The 15072-nt window shown below is 52.3% G+C and overlaps 1 protein-coding gene and 1 non-coding gene across 3 annotated transcripts; one reads left to right on the plus strand and one right to left on the minus strand.

Moving 5' to 3' along the window:
* Positions 1-548: 548 nt before the first annotated feature.
* TMEM259 (transmembrane protein 259) lies at positions 549-14544 on the minus strand. Of its 2 annotated transcripts, none has more exons than XM_055805916.1 (11): positions 13751-14544; positions 11187-11453; positions 10751-10865; positions 8416-8526; positions 7024-7146; positions 6570-6670; positions 5584-5641; positions 5204-5287; positions 4516-4648; positions 4031-4130; positions 549-3170 (listed from the first exon to the last, which is right to left on the minus strand). In XM_055805916.1, the coding sequence occupies exons 1-11, from the start codon at positions 13982-13984 to the stop codon at positions 2322-2324; spliced, it is 2175 nt and encodes a 724-aa protein (XP_055661891.1). In that variant the 5' UTR covers positions 13985-14544; the 3' UTR covers positions 549-2321. The 2 variants fall into 2 exon arrangements, with proteins under 2 accessions (XP_055661891.1, XP_055661890.1); XM_055805915.1 differs by having other exon boundaries at positions 10697-10865.
* Positions 14545-14852: 308 nt separating this feature from the next.
* Positions 14853-14959, plus strand: LOC114011472 (U6 spliceosomal RNA). Its single transcript, XR_003553375.1, has one exon. It is a non-coding gene; the product is annotated as a U6 spliceosomal RNA (small nuclear RNA).
* Positions 14960-15072: the final 113 nt, after the last annotated feature.

Genomic DNA, 15072 nt, shown 5'->3' on the forward strand with positions numbered 1-15072 from the left:
AGATGGACGCCACTGGCCCAGTTCTCCCAGTCCAAGCAGTGCGGGAAAGCCTGCGGGCTCGACAGCGGAGGAAACGCAGGAACTCACAGCCCTGCTGGGGGGAACCACGTGCCCGTACGAGGGCCAGGGCGACAGCACAGCGCGACCTTCCCTCCCCGCTCACACACAGAGGCTGCCCAACACCCGCGAGCTCAGCCGGGACAGGGACCTGCGCTTGGCCCCTCGCCACCCCTGAGCTGTAAGGGGGTGGATGGTGGCACCCCAGGACGGTGACACCCCAGGATGGCAGCACCCAAAGCATCAAGTGTTCAACCGTTTACACCTGTACCCACGCCGCAGGATCCCCAGCCCTCGACCTCCAGCGGGAAGCCAGCACAACTGCTAGCAGGACAGCAGAGCAGCACTACAGCAGCTGTTAGATATAATATTTATTATTATATACAAACACATTTTGTACATTAATTAAATAGAATGAACTCTACTCTTCATTCATCAAATCATTTGGTTTGTTTCCCGCCCTCCCCCCCCTTCCCCTCCCACCCACCCACTCCTCTTAAAAGCCTACGATTATTCCATGCTCTCTGGCACACTCCTGCCGGAGCAGGGAGCCAGGCGCCACGGCCCCTTCCCAGGGAGGCTGGCTGCAGAAGGATCTGGCATGCGGGGCATGAGCAGGCTCCCCCACTCCCCAGAGAACACCCAGGGCTTCTTGAGACAAAAAGAAAAAAAAAAAATAGTAAGGGGGGCCCCTGGGTGGGAAATGCAGAGACGGTGAAGCGGGGGGCTCTGAGATCCCCCAGTGCTGATGTGGAAACTCTTTCCTGGTGGAAGACACCAAAATGCACCTCCAAGGGAGATGGACTCCACAGACGCTGCTCAGCTGTGGAGAGACGACGTTGAACTCGGGGACACTTCCACAGCCCCCCACAAAGAGCAGAGCCACCTGCCAGCACTGCGCTTTTCCACGTCACTCCCCAAGCTCCTCTCTCCTCTCCACCCTACAGCCGGGACGCACTCCTGCCTCCGCTCTACCTGCCAGCACAATGCCTCCTTCAGCCACATCATGTGGGTCCAGCCCGTCCTCGGGGGCAGCCGGTGCCCGTCCCAGTCCCCCAGCAGCACGGCAGAGGGGTCAGGCACAGCCAGCTTCACCTCTGCTGCCAGGGAAAGGAGGAAAAATTAGCTGAAATGTCTTGGCTTTAGTGTTTTGGTTCTTTGCTAAACCATCTCATGCAACAGTTCAGCCAGTGAAAAGCTGATCTCTCTCCTCTGGGATGGGGCTGATCTTAAACCCAAACGTGTCCCATTTAAGGGACAAGGCACTGAAAAGCAAAACTACATCACCCACAGCAGCAGGTGCCAAAAAGCAGAGTCATACAGAGATGGAGCTGCTGTCCTCCTCATCCCAAACGTATCCACAGACACTGACACTACAGATCAGCTCCCAGCAGGAATTACTTGATACCATCTGCCTGTGCCTGGAGCTCCTATTTTATGCTGGCCACACACACCTAAGAGAGGCCAAATTCTGAACGCCCTCGCAGAGGTCACCAGTGGCAGAAGGGACAGCACTTCTCCAGGGCTGATCAGCATGGGAATCAACGCTGCTGCTTCCCAGTCCAGCCAAATGCATCTCTCTGGGGATGGAAGCTCCAACCTGGACACAGCAGCTTCTACCCCCCAAACCCGCTGACCGAGGGAAGTTCAAGGACAGAAAAAAATGGGGCTGAATTGCAGCTTCTACTTTGGTTATCGCCCAGCTTTGCCCTGGCGTGAGCACATCTAGTGTCTGGGGAAGGCCTTAAGCTCCTCTTCCCCTTAAAGAGAAGGAAAAGTTCACCAGGTTTCTCCTCTGGTTTTTGCAGCTCTCCTGCAGGTGTCAGAAAACTCTCCGTCCACATGCAGCTGCTATTCTAACCAGAAAGCTGCCACACACGTGTGGGCTGTCCCACATCAGCTCTTGCTATCAGCATCTGGACGGCAAATGCCACTGCAGGGGGCAAAGCTGGGGCAGCCAGGGGCAAGGAAAAGCTGGGGCAGGGGAGTGACTGCAGGGCTCGAGCAGGCAGCCTGCTTGCCCACAGCCTCGGGACGAGGGCCCTGAGCCTCGCAGGCCTCGTCCCTCCCTCCCGGCAGTCCCACGCACATCAGGCTCTCACGTGCTGTTCCCAGGGGAGTCCACTGCAGCACCTTTTCTCTGTCCCAGCTGCTCTGCCTCTGCTAAGAGGAATTCATGGGTTAAGGATGATGGTGAAGTGAGAAATAGTAACAAACAAAATCCAAATGCCTTCCTGGCAGTCCAGAATTACAGTAACAGGGACTCAAGACAGGCTCCTCGAGTCTGGCTCCGAGCAAGGTTTGGAGCTAGGTGTGCTATCCGCTGGTGCTGGGCAAGGGCTGCTTTCTCCCCAGTCCCCAAGAGCACGCCCCAAACGTCTGTCCTGATCAGTGTCCTCCACCAAGGCCAGAGGGGTCTCTACCACACTGCTGTTCGCAACGCAGTTCTTGCCACTAGGTTTTGCTTGGCTGTCTGAGCCCTTGACAGCCTCAGTCTGTGCAGGGAGGGGAGGGCTGGGGACTGAAGCCCCCTCCTCCTGCAGCGGGACGAGGGGCGCAGCTGGTGGCACCTCTGCAGCTGGGGGAACATCTGCTGCAGCCACCACAGATGTTGAAGTGACTTCAATGGTGATGGAACCCATGGCTGTCTCCGGGTGGTCGCTGCTGACTCTGATGCGGGCAACCAAACTGGAGGCAGCAGCGGCGTCCTGCGGGTTCCCATTGGCCACAGCTTCGTGCACCACGTTTGGCTCCAGGAGGGTAGTGCTCAGGTCAGAGAGAAACGAGGCTTCTGTAACGATGGCAGCTGTCTCGGCTACCCAGTTCAGATCACTCCCAACAGAAGCCGCAGTGGCAGCGGCGATGACGCTGGAGGCCTCGCTGGGAGTCAGGGCAGCCGGGCTGCTGCTCTCCCCAGAGGGGCCGGCGGCCAGGTGGGGCCGGCGGCCCCCCACGTCAACGGGGGCAGCTGTAGTGTTGTTGTTGAGGTTGTCCTGGAGCGTCGTCTGAGTCCCCTGGCCTACCTGCTGGTTCTGCAACAGCATCTCCTGGATCCTGATCTGCTGGAGAATGGCTGGTAGCTCATAGTGGTGGAAGAAGTAAATCATTGAGTGCTAGAGAAGGCAAAGGGAAAGGAGTCACTCAGTGGGCCTGGGCTGTGAGCCTAGATGTACCTTAGAAAACTACGCTTTCTTCTTGCCATAAAGACTGGAGAATTCGGCTGCTCTGACAGCCAAGAGGTTGTCTGAAGTTTTATTGCTTCCACTATGACCCCTGCAAGCTGCTTTTATAGTTTCTCTCTGAACACAGGCAACGGGGTACAACCCCCCTTCCCTTTTAAGGGCTCAGAACAAGAAGGGTAAAGACATTTCTCTGGCCCATCCTCAGTTCCCTGTCTCCGTCCTGCAGCAGAGAGAGGGGGCAGGGCAAAAGCCAGAGACACCCAGGTTTGCTTGAACCACACTGGAGACATCAATTTGGAGCTGGTTTTGCCAGCATCTTTCACTGCACAGACCTGCCCAACTCCTCAGCCTCTGCAAGGAGATCCTCGGCAGGATTTCTTCTAGAAAGACAGGATAGGAATCCTTCCCTAACACCTTCCAAAACCCAGGTGACATGAGCCTACTGGCAGCCGCGTGGCTGGATGTGAGCCAGTGACCAAAACCCCCTCTTGTTCAACAGCATCCTTCTGCCGTTCCATTTCCAAACCAGGGATTATTTCCATCTCTTTGTAACTAAAATTGCTACTCAAACTCAGCTTGTCAAGAAGTTTGATCAGAGCCCAAACTGCAGCAGATTCCCTTCACTTTTTAACAGCACAGCCAGTGTGAGCTATCTGCAATGTAGCAGTTTAAACTGCAGGCAGCCAGACCCCTCCGAAGCATGTGGAGTGACCAGGACTGAATTCACACGATGGCACTGGCCTCCACACAGCTGGCTGCACTAACACGCAGCAGAAGTGGCAGCTACTCACCTGGATGAAGAGCCACGAGGTGACGAGAGCCAGGCTGCTGTACTGCCCGTTGAATCGATAGTGGTAAGCATAGAAGGCAAAGTGGTACAGATAGAAGAACCTGGGCAGAAAGGCAATAAACATCAGGATACGGCAATGGACAGGACAAACGGGAGTTTCTTTCTACTCCTCTGTTCTGAGCCGGGACACTTTGCACAGGGTGGTGCAGGCTCCCACTAACAGGTCATGAGAACTGTCTCGCTGTGAACAGGTCTTCACCAGGGCAAAATAAAGGGCAGGGAAAGGATTGAGATGATTCTTGAAATCCAGGCACAAACCCAAAGTGGAAGCAATTGCACTTTGGACCCTACAAGATGTCAGGCAGCTCTCAAGGAGACACACAGCAGCTCTCAGGAGTGGACAGCCTCCTGGCTGGGAGGGTCTGGAGCAGCTTCCTCCCCACTGGAGAAGAGGGCGTGCAGCCAGGAGCTCCCACCAGCTCTTACCTGAGCCAATGCCTCTTGCTCGTATTGGTGTGGCAACAGATAGCGTCGTACTGGTCAGCCAGCCACACGATGAGGATGATGTAAAATGCAGTTGTGGTGTCATTGAAGAACTCGGACATAATGGCCTCCATACCTACAGGACAGGGCGGGAGGGAACATCAGCACGCTGCAGGGCGCAGACTACCGTCAGCAAAGGGCTTCCCCAAGGGGCACGTGAAGGATCCTCTGTCATTTCAGAGCCAGGGCTATATGACGTGCAGCAAAGACCACAGCAGGATAAATTAGCTCTGTTTAAAGCAGCAGCTAAGGCCAAACATGTCGCCCTGCTGATGGCAGTCACTGCACAGGCCAGATCAGCTGGCTCTGGAGAGCAAAGATTTCAGGGTTTTGTTGCTCATTTTTTAAATTCAAATTGTGCTAATGCAATGTGGTCACAGGAAGAGCGTATCTGAAATGAACTAGTGACAGACAAAGCTTCAGTTTATGTGATTTCCAACTGAACTGCTTTTCCAGGGGACCCAGAAAGACAATGTAGCTCACTGTGCCATCACATTCCAGAGCTTTCCACCCTGTGATGAGCAGACACGCTAACCACCTGCCATGGCCACGTCAGAACAGGGAATTGCACTTTCTACGGATTCCAGTGGGACTTGCTGCACATACACAAGCAGTGAGCTAACGTCCTTACCTACTAGAGCCAGAATGACAGTGAGGAGGGGAGCTGCAGGGAAGGCAATTGTCATGTTCATTTCCAGCATCTGCAACAGGTCAACTGCAAGAAGGAAAACGTACTATAACACAAAATGGATGCGGGGCCACAGAACCCTCCACCCCTCCGTTACTCCCCAGACAGAGCACTGCAACACGCAGTCAAACCCACCATCCCTGATACTTGTCAAGAGACAGAACAGTCCTCACAAGCACCGTGACGGGGGTATAGGGGGATTTATACCCTGTGCAGCCACATGCAGGACCCTTCTAAATGATGACAGGCAAGAGTATATGCATGATACACTGTGCTGGAGCAGGCAGTGTCAGTACACCCTAAATCCCCTAGAAAATCCTTACCAATGAAGACAAAGATCTGATGGTGCGAGTAGCGCAACAGCATCGAAACAGACAGGGTCTGAAATATGAGAACAGCAGCCAGTGTTAGAGCCACAAAGGTCCAGGGAGTCACTTGCAGAATCACACTCCAGCAGAGGCCTGAAGAGGCGCGTTTGGACTTGCAGTGCTGCACAGCATGCTGTGCACATCCCATGTTCGTCAGTTTGAGCTATGCAGACCGACTTCCCAAAGAGCAATTAGGACTTCACAAACAGCAATTAATCTTTGTATTACTGCAGTGAAATAGACAGCGAGTGATTTGTTTGTAAAGAGACTGATCCTGAGTATTTGAGCAGGGGTCAAACCAAACAGCAGCAGCAGCGCTGGAACTAGGGTTTCTTCCCTCCCGCCCTACATCTGTGCTCCTGCCAGCAACTCCCGATGCCTCTGGCAACGGGCACCCAGCACCCTCGTCCTCCTTTCTCACTGGCCACAATACTGTTGTAGAAGGAGCTGCATCAGTGGCCGGTCACACACAAAAGGGGACAGCCACCCAAGACTATGAACACAGACTTAGTTATCACTTGGGATCTTGTCTAATACTTACCTGTAATCACCTCATCGCACAATCACAGGAGACTCAGATCTATCTTGATCACTCCTGGCAAATTAGGCCCATTCTTATAAGTCTCAGAGGACAAACTTCTGCACCCTGTGCCTTGTCAGCCTGAGTGTTTTAACTACACTTATAGACTCTCTAACCTGAATCTCCTTTTTGGCCACAAAACCATTACTTCATTCTATTTCACCTCCTCTGTTTCACTGTTAGGACCTTAAGAACCCACATTAAATAAAAAAAAAACCACCACAGAAACCAGGAGAACCTTGTACTCCATCAGTTTAGCTTTAAAAGCAGATGAGAGCTCAGGCCTGTGCTGTTACATCAAACATATGCTGACCAGCACCGGGCCCAGAGTCCAGGCAATGCCCAGCTCCTATCGACTTACAAATATGACCATGATGACAAAGGCTGCCAGATACGAAGTCCTAGCCATCCACATGCTGACAAAGCGATAGTGCTCCCCAGACACCACATTCCGAAGGAAACCTGGAAGAAAAAAGCAAACACACACAAGTTCAGTGCAATTAAACCACAAACTAAGAATAAAACTTTCAGTGCCTTCTAAAGAAATAGGATTTAAAGCAAATCTATGGCAACACCTCCTCACAGCAGCACTCGTATTATTATACAGTGCAATAAGGCAGGAGAAAATCACGTTTGCAGACACCTCTCCCCTCCTGCTTGTTTCATTTTGTCCTTGACAATAACATCTCTACGTAACACATGGAACTGTTCCCTGCATTAGATTAATCAACAGTCAGAAGATGATATTCATGCATCTATAGAAAAAACATTAACTGCTCTGCATAGCTGCAGAAAGCGATTCCTCCAAGCCTTACCTTTGTTTTCTTCATTTTCAGCTAAAGCTTTGACACTTGACATCAGGATGTCATCATAACCCAGGAACTCATCCAGCAATAGGCGACTGAACCTGTCCCCAAAGCACTGATCCCTGGTAGGATCTAGAGAGAAAAAACCACCCAACCCAGTCAGATCAACCACAGAGGCGGCAAGGCAAGCAAAGAGTCTTCTCATCACTCAGAAGGACAAATCTGCCAGCAGACCTGCGTCTGCAGTTGGACCTTTGGCTGGATAACTAAATTGGGCAGGACTGGGAGGGAAAACGTCACACCCTGACAAATCTAGCCATGCTGTCAAAATGCTAACGTCAATTGGGCCTTAAGAATTACATCAGGGCTGTCATACTCCCTGTTGGCACAGACATAAAGGGCATTTAACTTCTAGGCTTGGACTACCTTCCCTAGGCTCACCCCAACTAATGGCCCAGAGAAACAAGTTCTGGTAAGACTCAGAAGACCAGGCCAAGACTTTTCAGATGTCAGCTGGCCTCAGCACGGCACTGCCAGGGCCCACCCTTCCCATCCCACCCACCCTTCTGCAGCGGAGGGCACGCGAACGCCTCCCCATCGCTCTGGCCATTAATGAAGGCTGTTTGGTTCCATCTCATGAAGCTGGTCCTGTGTTCTGCTGTAAAAACACTGATCAGCTTGTAAAAATAACCCAAATCTAAACAAAACAGGAGGCATGAGCACAGATAATTTTTCAGTAAATTACTAAGATACTTACGAAGGAATTTGTCCAGTTGAATTGGACAACCCAGGTCAGCTGGGTTTCCATTTAATATGGGAACTGCCCATTCCCTGTACAGGATATCTGCTTAATGGCTCCAGTCCAGCTGTACTCCAGTTTGATTAGGAGTAAGTAATAAAATTTAGTCTGATTGCTGCACTAACAGCTCATTACAGATCAATTAAGTTCACAGGCGTGAGAAGGTTTGCGATCGTATTTATTCCTGTCTTGGACAGTTTTTAATGGAGGAAATGCCAGGAGAACGCTGTTCCACAAAAATGGTCTGCTGGTGCTAAAGAGATCTGCTCAGCCTTGTCCCCAACACATGCACAGCTGCTCTCGCCACCGGGTGCTAACACTGTGCTGCTGCTGCTCCACACTGAGCCTAGACCTCAGTACCTTGAAGCTCTTCCTTCCTCAATGAGAAAACTGCACTGGACACCATTTCAACCTATTCCTCTTAGAAAGGTATGACCTACTAAAGCAATAAAGACTCCATAAAGCAGCTCTCCTACGTGGAAAATGAGCGCCATCAACTGTTATAAATAGTTTCCACAAGACTAAAGAGGAAACAGCACGTAGGTATCTCTGCAGAGTGCCTACCCACCCCTGCACCAGCGTGGGCTGGCTCCCTCACTTACCCAAAGTCACCACCATGACCGGAATGCTGAGGCGTTGCCGAGTGCTCTGGGACAGGCGCAAAAACCCGTACTCCAACGAGTATTCCACAATGTACTCCTCCTGTGGCCACACTGGAAGAGAGGGTGGGAAGGGAGACTCAACAGCAGGGTTTGCAAACAATTACCAAGAAGAAACAGCACCTCTGGATTCCCTTCTGCCCTCCCACCACATTCTTGAAAAGAGAATCAGTTGCAGACACGGGCTCCAGGCTTCCTTCAACCAATTAAAAACAAATCAATACAAATTCTTTGAAATTGCAGCCCATTCCCTTGACATCAGCCCTTAATGCGAAACTTCTGGGAAAGCTTCAGGGCAGCAGTTCCAAGCTCTGTCAAACACTGTCCAAATCTGCCCACATCTCTGCCTGGCAAGCCACAGACCACTTGTTTTCACTCTGTTCCCTTTCTGCTTTCTACGTTGTTTAGGAAACAGTGGGAAAATATACTTTATACAGGCTGAACAGCAAGTAAACACTCCATAGGGCAGCAGCACTCAGGAGACAGAGGTCACTGCTCCAATTACAAATCTCAAAAGTAAAGGCAGGAGCAATTATGGCTTTAAAACAAAAAATATGGTGGCCCCTGAAGTGTCCTTGATTTTTTTTTTTTTTTAATAAAGAAAGGTTCAAAATAGATGCTTTTTGCTACATCACCTCTGAAAGGACAAAACCTCCTGCTAAGTCGAAGGCAAGCAATTTAATCCGTGATCTTTTAAACTGTCACAGCATATCTTGCAAGAAGTGAGGGGAGGCAGCTGTCAGGGGTCTTACAACGACACACCAAAAAATTTAAAAGGATACAATAACTTAAAAGAAATGCACCTGCCTCTTCTGACTTACAGCTACACATCACTGACAGAAATGCCTGCTTTACTGCCCCACCTCTGATCCCACTCCCTGGCCACAAACACAGGCTGGTGTGTTTGTTTCATCTCTTGTTTCCATTATAGAACAGTTTTAAGCTCAAATGGAAACAAAGTGTTTAAATATCAACAAAAGAATTACTTCCTTTGCATCATAAAGTATTTTTCCATGGTAAAATATTCTAAACATCAAATTTGGTGTACTTATAGCACAAGAAACCTGGAAAAAAAAAAAAGTAAAAACGTGTATTTGGGGATCTGGGACCTGTTTGAAAAGACGAATTTTTAAACTATGTTGGAAAGCAGCACAAGCGTCTCTCTCACCACATTGCTGGATCATTTCCAGCTGGGCATTCAGCAAATCAAGGCACAGCCCATCAGCGTACACAGCACTGTACATGACTCTTACAGAACTTAGGCAACTATTAATAAAGGTATTGCATCAAAAATATTTAGGGCTTTCTAGTCTTACATGACTTAATGATCTTAAATTCAGGACTAATGAGTTCTGAACCAGCATCAAGCAAAACCACTGCAAGCGCAAGGGAACAGTGCCACTGCAATGTCCAGTCTCACAATCCTCCACAGCCACAACATCCAGTACTTCTGAACAGCAAAGAATTCCAGACTTTCCAGGGATGAAAGTGTAGGTGAAAAAGGTAAATGATACCAGAATCCAATTGCCATGTCTCTTATTTTAACGTAAGTATTTTTTAATTGATTTCCTCCCTAACCACTAGAAAAAGAAGTTTTCCAACAGTGGATTTCCATTTTAAATAACACAAAGCCACTAAATCTCCCTCTAGAGTTTATGAGACATCAGCAGCTTAAGTCATGCTGGAACAAGGGGAGGAATAGAGCAGGATATCCTGAACGGTGCAGAACAGCAATGCTGTATCTCGCAATCCACTGAAACTTGCTCAGTGGCTTTCAGGATTAATTAGCTGTTTCAAGTACTGGTGTTGACTCAGGGACTCAAAATACAGCCCAAACCCTGTTAATACGAGGAGGAATGTGTGCTGTCAGTCAGATCCCTGCAAGTCTCAAGAGAACAGCAAACTGCTCAGAAGAGGGAAGTTCACATTCATCTGAGGTATCTGGCACCAACTGCTGCAGAAACACGATACCAGACCGAGAGGCTTCAGCAAATTTTATAGCCCAGATGACCCCCGACTCCCAGCCCCCCTTCAGCCGAAGGAAAGATCTTGTTGTGGATCTACTGTTAGTATTGACAAGGTTAACCACAGGTGAATGCATCAGGGAAGACATTTAAGGTTACTATGCACGTGCCCAGAGAAGCCAGAAGGAACAAGACGTGCAGGGAAGATGCACGGGGCAGGGGAAGGAGAGAGCACAGATAGCAGTGTAAGTTGTCTTTACCTGCTCTGGCTAGCATCTCAAACTCGGACACAGTCTCCCTCAGAGGCTGCATACCTTTAGTGGCTGCTTCACTAAACGAGAACTCCTGGCTTTCATTGTGGGGCAGTGCCTCAGTGCTGCTCACTCGGGATGGCTTGAGGAACACCTTGGGCTCGATATCCAGCTCAAACTGTGGGAAAAGCGCAGCAGAGAAAGTCACGTTAGCAGTCACTTCAGCTCCCATCTTCTGTGCTCCCTCTGTGCCCCCAGCAAAGGCCTCTGCCACCAGGAGGAGGACAAAAGAGGCCACTTTCTCAAGCTTTACATTCTGTCTTAAACCATCAGAGGCTAACGTGGAGATTTAGGAAAAACTAAGGAACACACTATTTCCAGATGACTGAGGGATCAGTGGGACTGTGGCACACTTAAGATGACTGCACTAACAAACCATCTCTCCCCAAACCAACAATCGGGTTCCCATCTCCTGCATACGCAGGGAACGCGTCTTTACCTTGATAGAGCTGTTTTCAAACATATCCACGGTCATTTCCTCCTCTTCTTCCTCCTCTTCCTCAGCTGTGGATTCAATTACCATTCCCGGGAACTTCTCGACACCACAGAATTGCAGGAAGATCGGGGCTCGGCTTGAGTTGCGCTGTATTTCCACACGCAAGATGCCATCGCGTGGCCATTTATCTCGCACGTGCTCCAAGCAGTTAATGGGCGAGCGGGAGAAGGCGATGTGAATGTAAGCCAGGATGAACAGCACAAAGAGAGCCTACACACAGCATGAAACAAAGCAGAGACCATCAGCCCAAACACCCTTGGCCTGTTTACAGGCTCCCCAGTTTTAACCACCTTTTCTCTGCCCATAAAGACACTGGATTAATGTGGAAAAACGGATTCACAGGTGGACAAGAGCTTTTATGCTTTCCAGCCCCGGCGGTCTCTGCATCAACAATAAAGCAGCCCAGAAACAGGCAATTTCAGTACAACTGTATCAGCAGGAGAACACACCAAAACCAGCCACAAGAACAATCTCCTCCTGTTCAGGAGACCAGAGCTGGCACCGATACCTGTGCAGCACACGTGTCTTGCTGAAATCACAAGCCACATGCTCAGGCCCCAGCACCATGCAAGGCCCTGCAAACCAACACTATCCCCAAAACGACTGCACCACAGGCAAACTGACCAAACACAGCACCGATGTGCGATGAGGCTCCAAGGCATACTGAAAGAAACAGAAATCCACCCGTGGTGTTCAACTATTCCCTCCTCAGCACAGTGTTTCCTGTTGAAGCCTGGAGAAGACTCAACTTTACAAAGGCAGAATAAAGCAAACCTTAACAAAAGACAACCCACCATCAGAGCAGGACAACCCAAACCCACAGCAGAACTGCCAGCTCTGCGTTCAGATCCACCACTCGTCGCTGCGAGGTAAGGACTCTGCCACAGCCGGAGGTTGCACTGACCTGCTGAGGCTGGGCTCGTGGAGCATCACCACTCCCTTGTCCTGGATCAACCCAAGGAACAGCTATAAAGCCACAGCAAAATAAAGTGGACGAAAAAAATTTATTCCCTATAGTGATGATAGTAGATCTAGCACAATGCTACCCAAAGTTCACAGCTGAAAAGTCCAAGAAACACTGGTACAGTAAGTGGTACAGCTGAGTTTCTTACACTCGCTTTCCAGCTGCATTAAGATGCTCATTCCTAATTAAACTAGCTGTCCTTGCTACATATCTTTCTTGACCTATTTGCTATGAATAAACAGACTGGTAAACATCTCATCTGCAGAGGAGCTGCATAGGAAGACGCTAGGGAAGGTAAATCAGAAACACCTCCCTTATCACAGGAGGAGCCACGATGAAGCCGGCAGAACCACGAGTGGTTTCAGGACTCCGTGAACAGCAGTGTCCAGGACCACGGTCTCTAACTTCACCTCCTACCAGTACCCTGCGCACAGAGCCAAGACCAGGCTGGAGCCTGGCTGACTCTTAACTCTGTGGGCGGGAATAGGCTGCTCTCTCCAGACGTGAATACGCTTACTCCCTCAGCAACGCTTGGATCAAAAGCAGACAGCAGCTAGAACCGCTACCAGGCAGACCGCTCACTCCACCCCACAGCCTTGTCAATACCACCAGCCCCATTCCAGCCTCCCTGCCCACCTGAATCCAGCTATGCAAGGTGCTGGGGCAGGACAGGGAGAGAGAGAAGTTCCACCACTGAACACTGCTTGGGAGGCCAGAAAACGTGTATGGGCAGTACGACACATTTTGCCCTGAATGTTAGTTCCTTTAAGCACCTGTTCGCTACAACTCCAGAGCAGGAGCCTGCTGTTGGCCCCTGGCAAGCCCCCTCCCCACCTCCCCTTACTCCAGTTTCACATCCTGGTGCTGGCAAGAAGCATCAGTGTGTGCCCTGGGAGCCACGGCGCAGGATTTAACCCACGGGCACTTCACCCCGGCGACAGCCCCCTCCGGGGGTCTCCAACCCCGCGCCCACATCAGCCAGGGAGCAGGTGGGTTTGCACCCTGGGACAGAGGCAGAGGTGCGATACTGCGCTGGCACAGCTGGGGGTGCTGACCGCTAAAAAAAATTTACAAATTCATCGCTTCTCAAAAAGACAAGACTCCAACAAAACTTCAGCCACCAAGCACCTCGCCTATGCAATGCAGGCAAAAAGAGCGATCGCTCGGAAACTGAAATTTAAATCTTCCGTGCCTGCCCCCCACTCCCTGCACCTGCCCCCCAGCAGCCTGGCTGCCCAGCAAGCTGGCTCAGCGATTCCCTTTTTATTTTGGGATCTGTCACCAGGGCTGTGGTGGTGCAGGGACCGGCACAGCCTGTTACAACTGCTCACGTCTTTCTCCCAGGGGAGGGACCCACGGGAGTCAGTGGGCAGCATGGGGGGGGGGGGGGGGGGGGGGGGGGGGTCCAAACACGGGCAGTGACCTCTAGCAGAGCCCAGCTTGTTTGTGTTTATAAGAAATTTATGCTTTTGCACCTAACTGTAGGCCAGCATGAGGAATGCCCACTCCTCCCCGTAAAGCCCCCGTTAAAGCTGCCCCTCACCTTGAGGAGGACGAAGAACTCGAAGACGCGGCGGAAAGAGGGTGGGAAGAGGCGAGCGTAGGTCACTGCCATCTTGAAGAAGAGCGCGTGGAAGAGGCGATCGCGCACATTGATCAAGGGGTTCTGGTTGAGGTTGGGGTTGCGGACGCCCCGGTTGTTGCCCCCGGCAGCCCCACCGCCCCCGTTGTTGTTAGCCGGGTGGTGGTTGTTGGCGTTCGGCTGGTTCTCGGACATCCTGACGCCTGCGGCTGGGAGCCGAGGGGCGCTGGCAGCACTGACCTGGGCCGGAGGGACCGATCCCCCGCCGCACAGCGGGCTTGGGGCCGAGCGACCGCTTCGGAGGGGACGAAGGTCGAGCGCTGCCGCCGAGAGGCCGGGGAGAAGCCGCGGGAGCTGCCCGGTGCAGGGCGCCGGGTGGACCGGGCAGACGCTGCCCCCGGCCCCCTCTCCTCAGGGGCGACCCTCCGGGCCCGGCCCGGCCTCCTGCGCGCAGACGCCTCCGGAGCGGAGAGCGGGTCAGGCCCGGCGAGGCCCGGGCCAGGCCTCGGGGCTCAGCGGGCCGCTACCTCGGCGGGGCCCGGGGGTTGCGCGACCCGAGCAGGCCCAGCGGGGACGCGGCTGCTGGGCCGGCCCCGCGGCCATGGAGGGTCCGTCACGGGGGCGGCGCGGCCCGTCCCGGAGCGCAGCGGGAGCCTCGGCCCTCCCGGCGCGGCGCGGTGCGTGCGGAGCGGCCCAGTCCCGTCCCGTCAGCGCCCCGCCGCCATCTTCCTCCGCCGGCACGGACGACGGCGGCAGCGCGCCTGCGCGAGCGCCGCGGGGGAACTCTGGGACGGTGGAGGACAGGCGCCGGCCTCCGCTCCGCCCCGCTATGCAAAGTAGGATCCCTCCCGCCATGCACCGCGCTCAGCAGTCCCACTCCGCACGCAGCTCAGCCGTGGAAAGGTCAAAATTTCTGACATAAATACGATTGTCAGTATGAGAATAGCTTGGAAATGTGACGCCGTGGGGGAAGGCGCAGGAGTTTGAGGTAAAAATTCTCGCCATGGGCAAAAAATTATTAAAAGAGGGAGGTTCAAATAGCTCGGGGGAGGACGGTAGATTTGTGCTCGCTTCGGCAGCACATATACTAAAATTGGAACGATACAGAGAAGATTAGCATGGCCCCTGCGCAAGGATGACACGCAAATTCGTGAAGCGTTCCATATTTTTGGCACTCCCCGCCACCTTTGGGGGACTGATCCCAACGCCCGGGGCCCGTTCTGGCTCCTGCTCTGTGTGTGGGCACCCCCGAGATACACGGGCGTGGAGCGGGGCGGGGGGGC

This window comes from Falco peregrinus, chromosome 5 (assembly GCF_023634155.1).
Source record: "Falco peregrinus isolate bFalPer1 chromosome 5, bFalPer1.pri, whole genome shotgun sequence".
Classification (NCBI taxonomy): domain Eukaryota; kingdom Metazoa; phylum Chordata; class Aves; order Falconiformes; family Falconidae; genus Falco; species Falco peregrinus.

Coding starts and splice junctions, on each gene's coding strand:
- TMEM259 (XM_055805915.1), bottom strand. CDS start 13,984: ATGTCCGAGAACCAGCCGAACGCCAACAACCACCACCCGGCTAACAAC. Junction 11,454..13,750: donor AGTTCTTCGTCCTCCTCAAG/GTGAGGGGCAGC, acceptor TGCTGTGTGTAG/GCTCTCTTTGTGCTGTTCAT. Junction 10,866..11,186: donor TTGAAAACAGCTCTATCAAG/GTAAAGACGCGT, acceptor CTTTTCCCACAG/TTTGAGCTGGATATCGAGCC.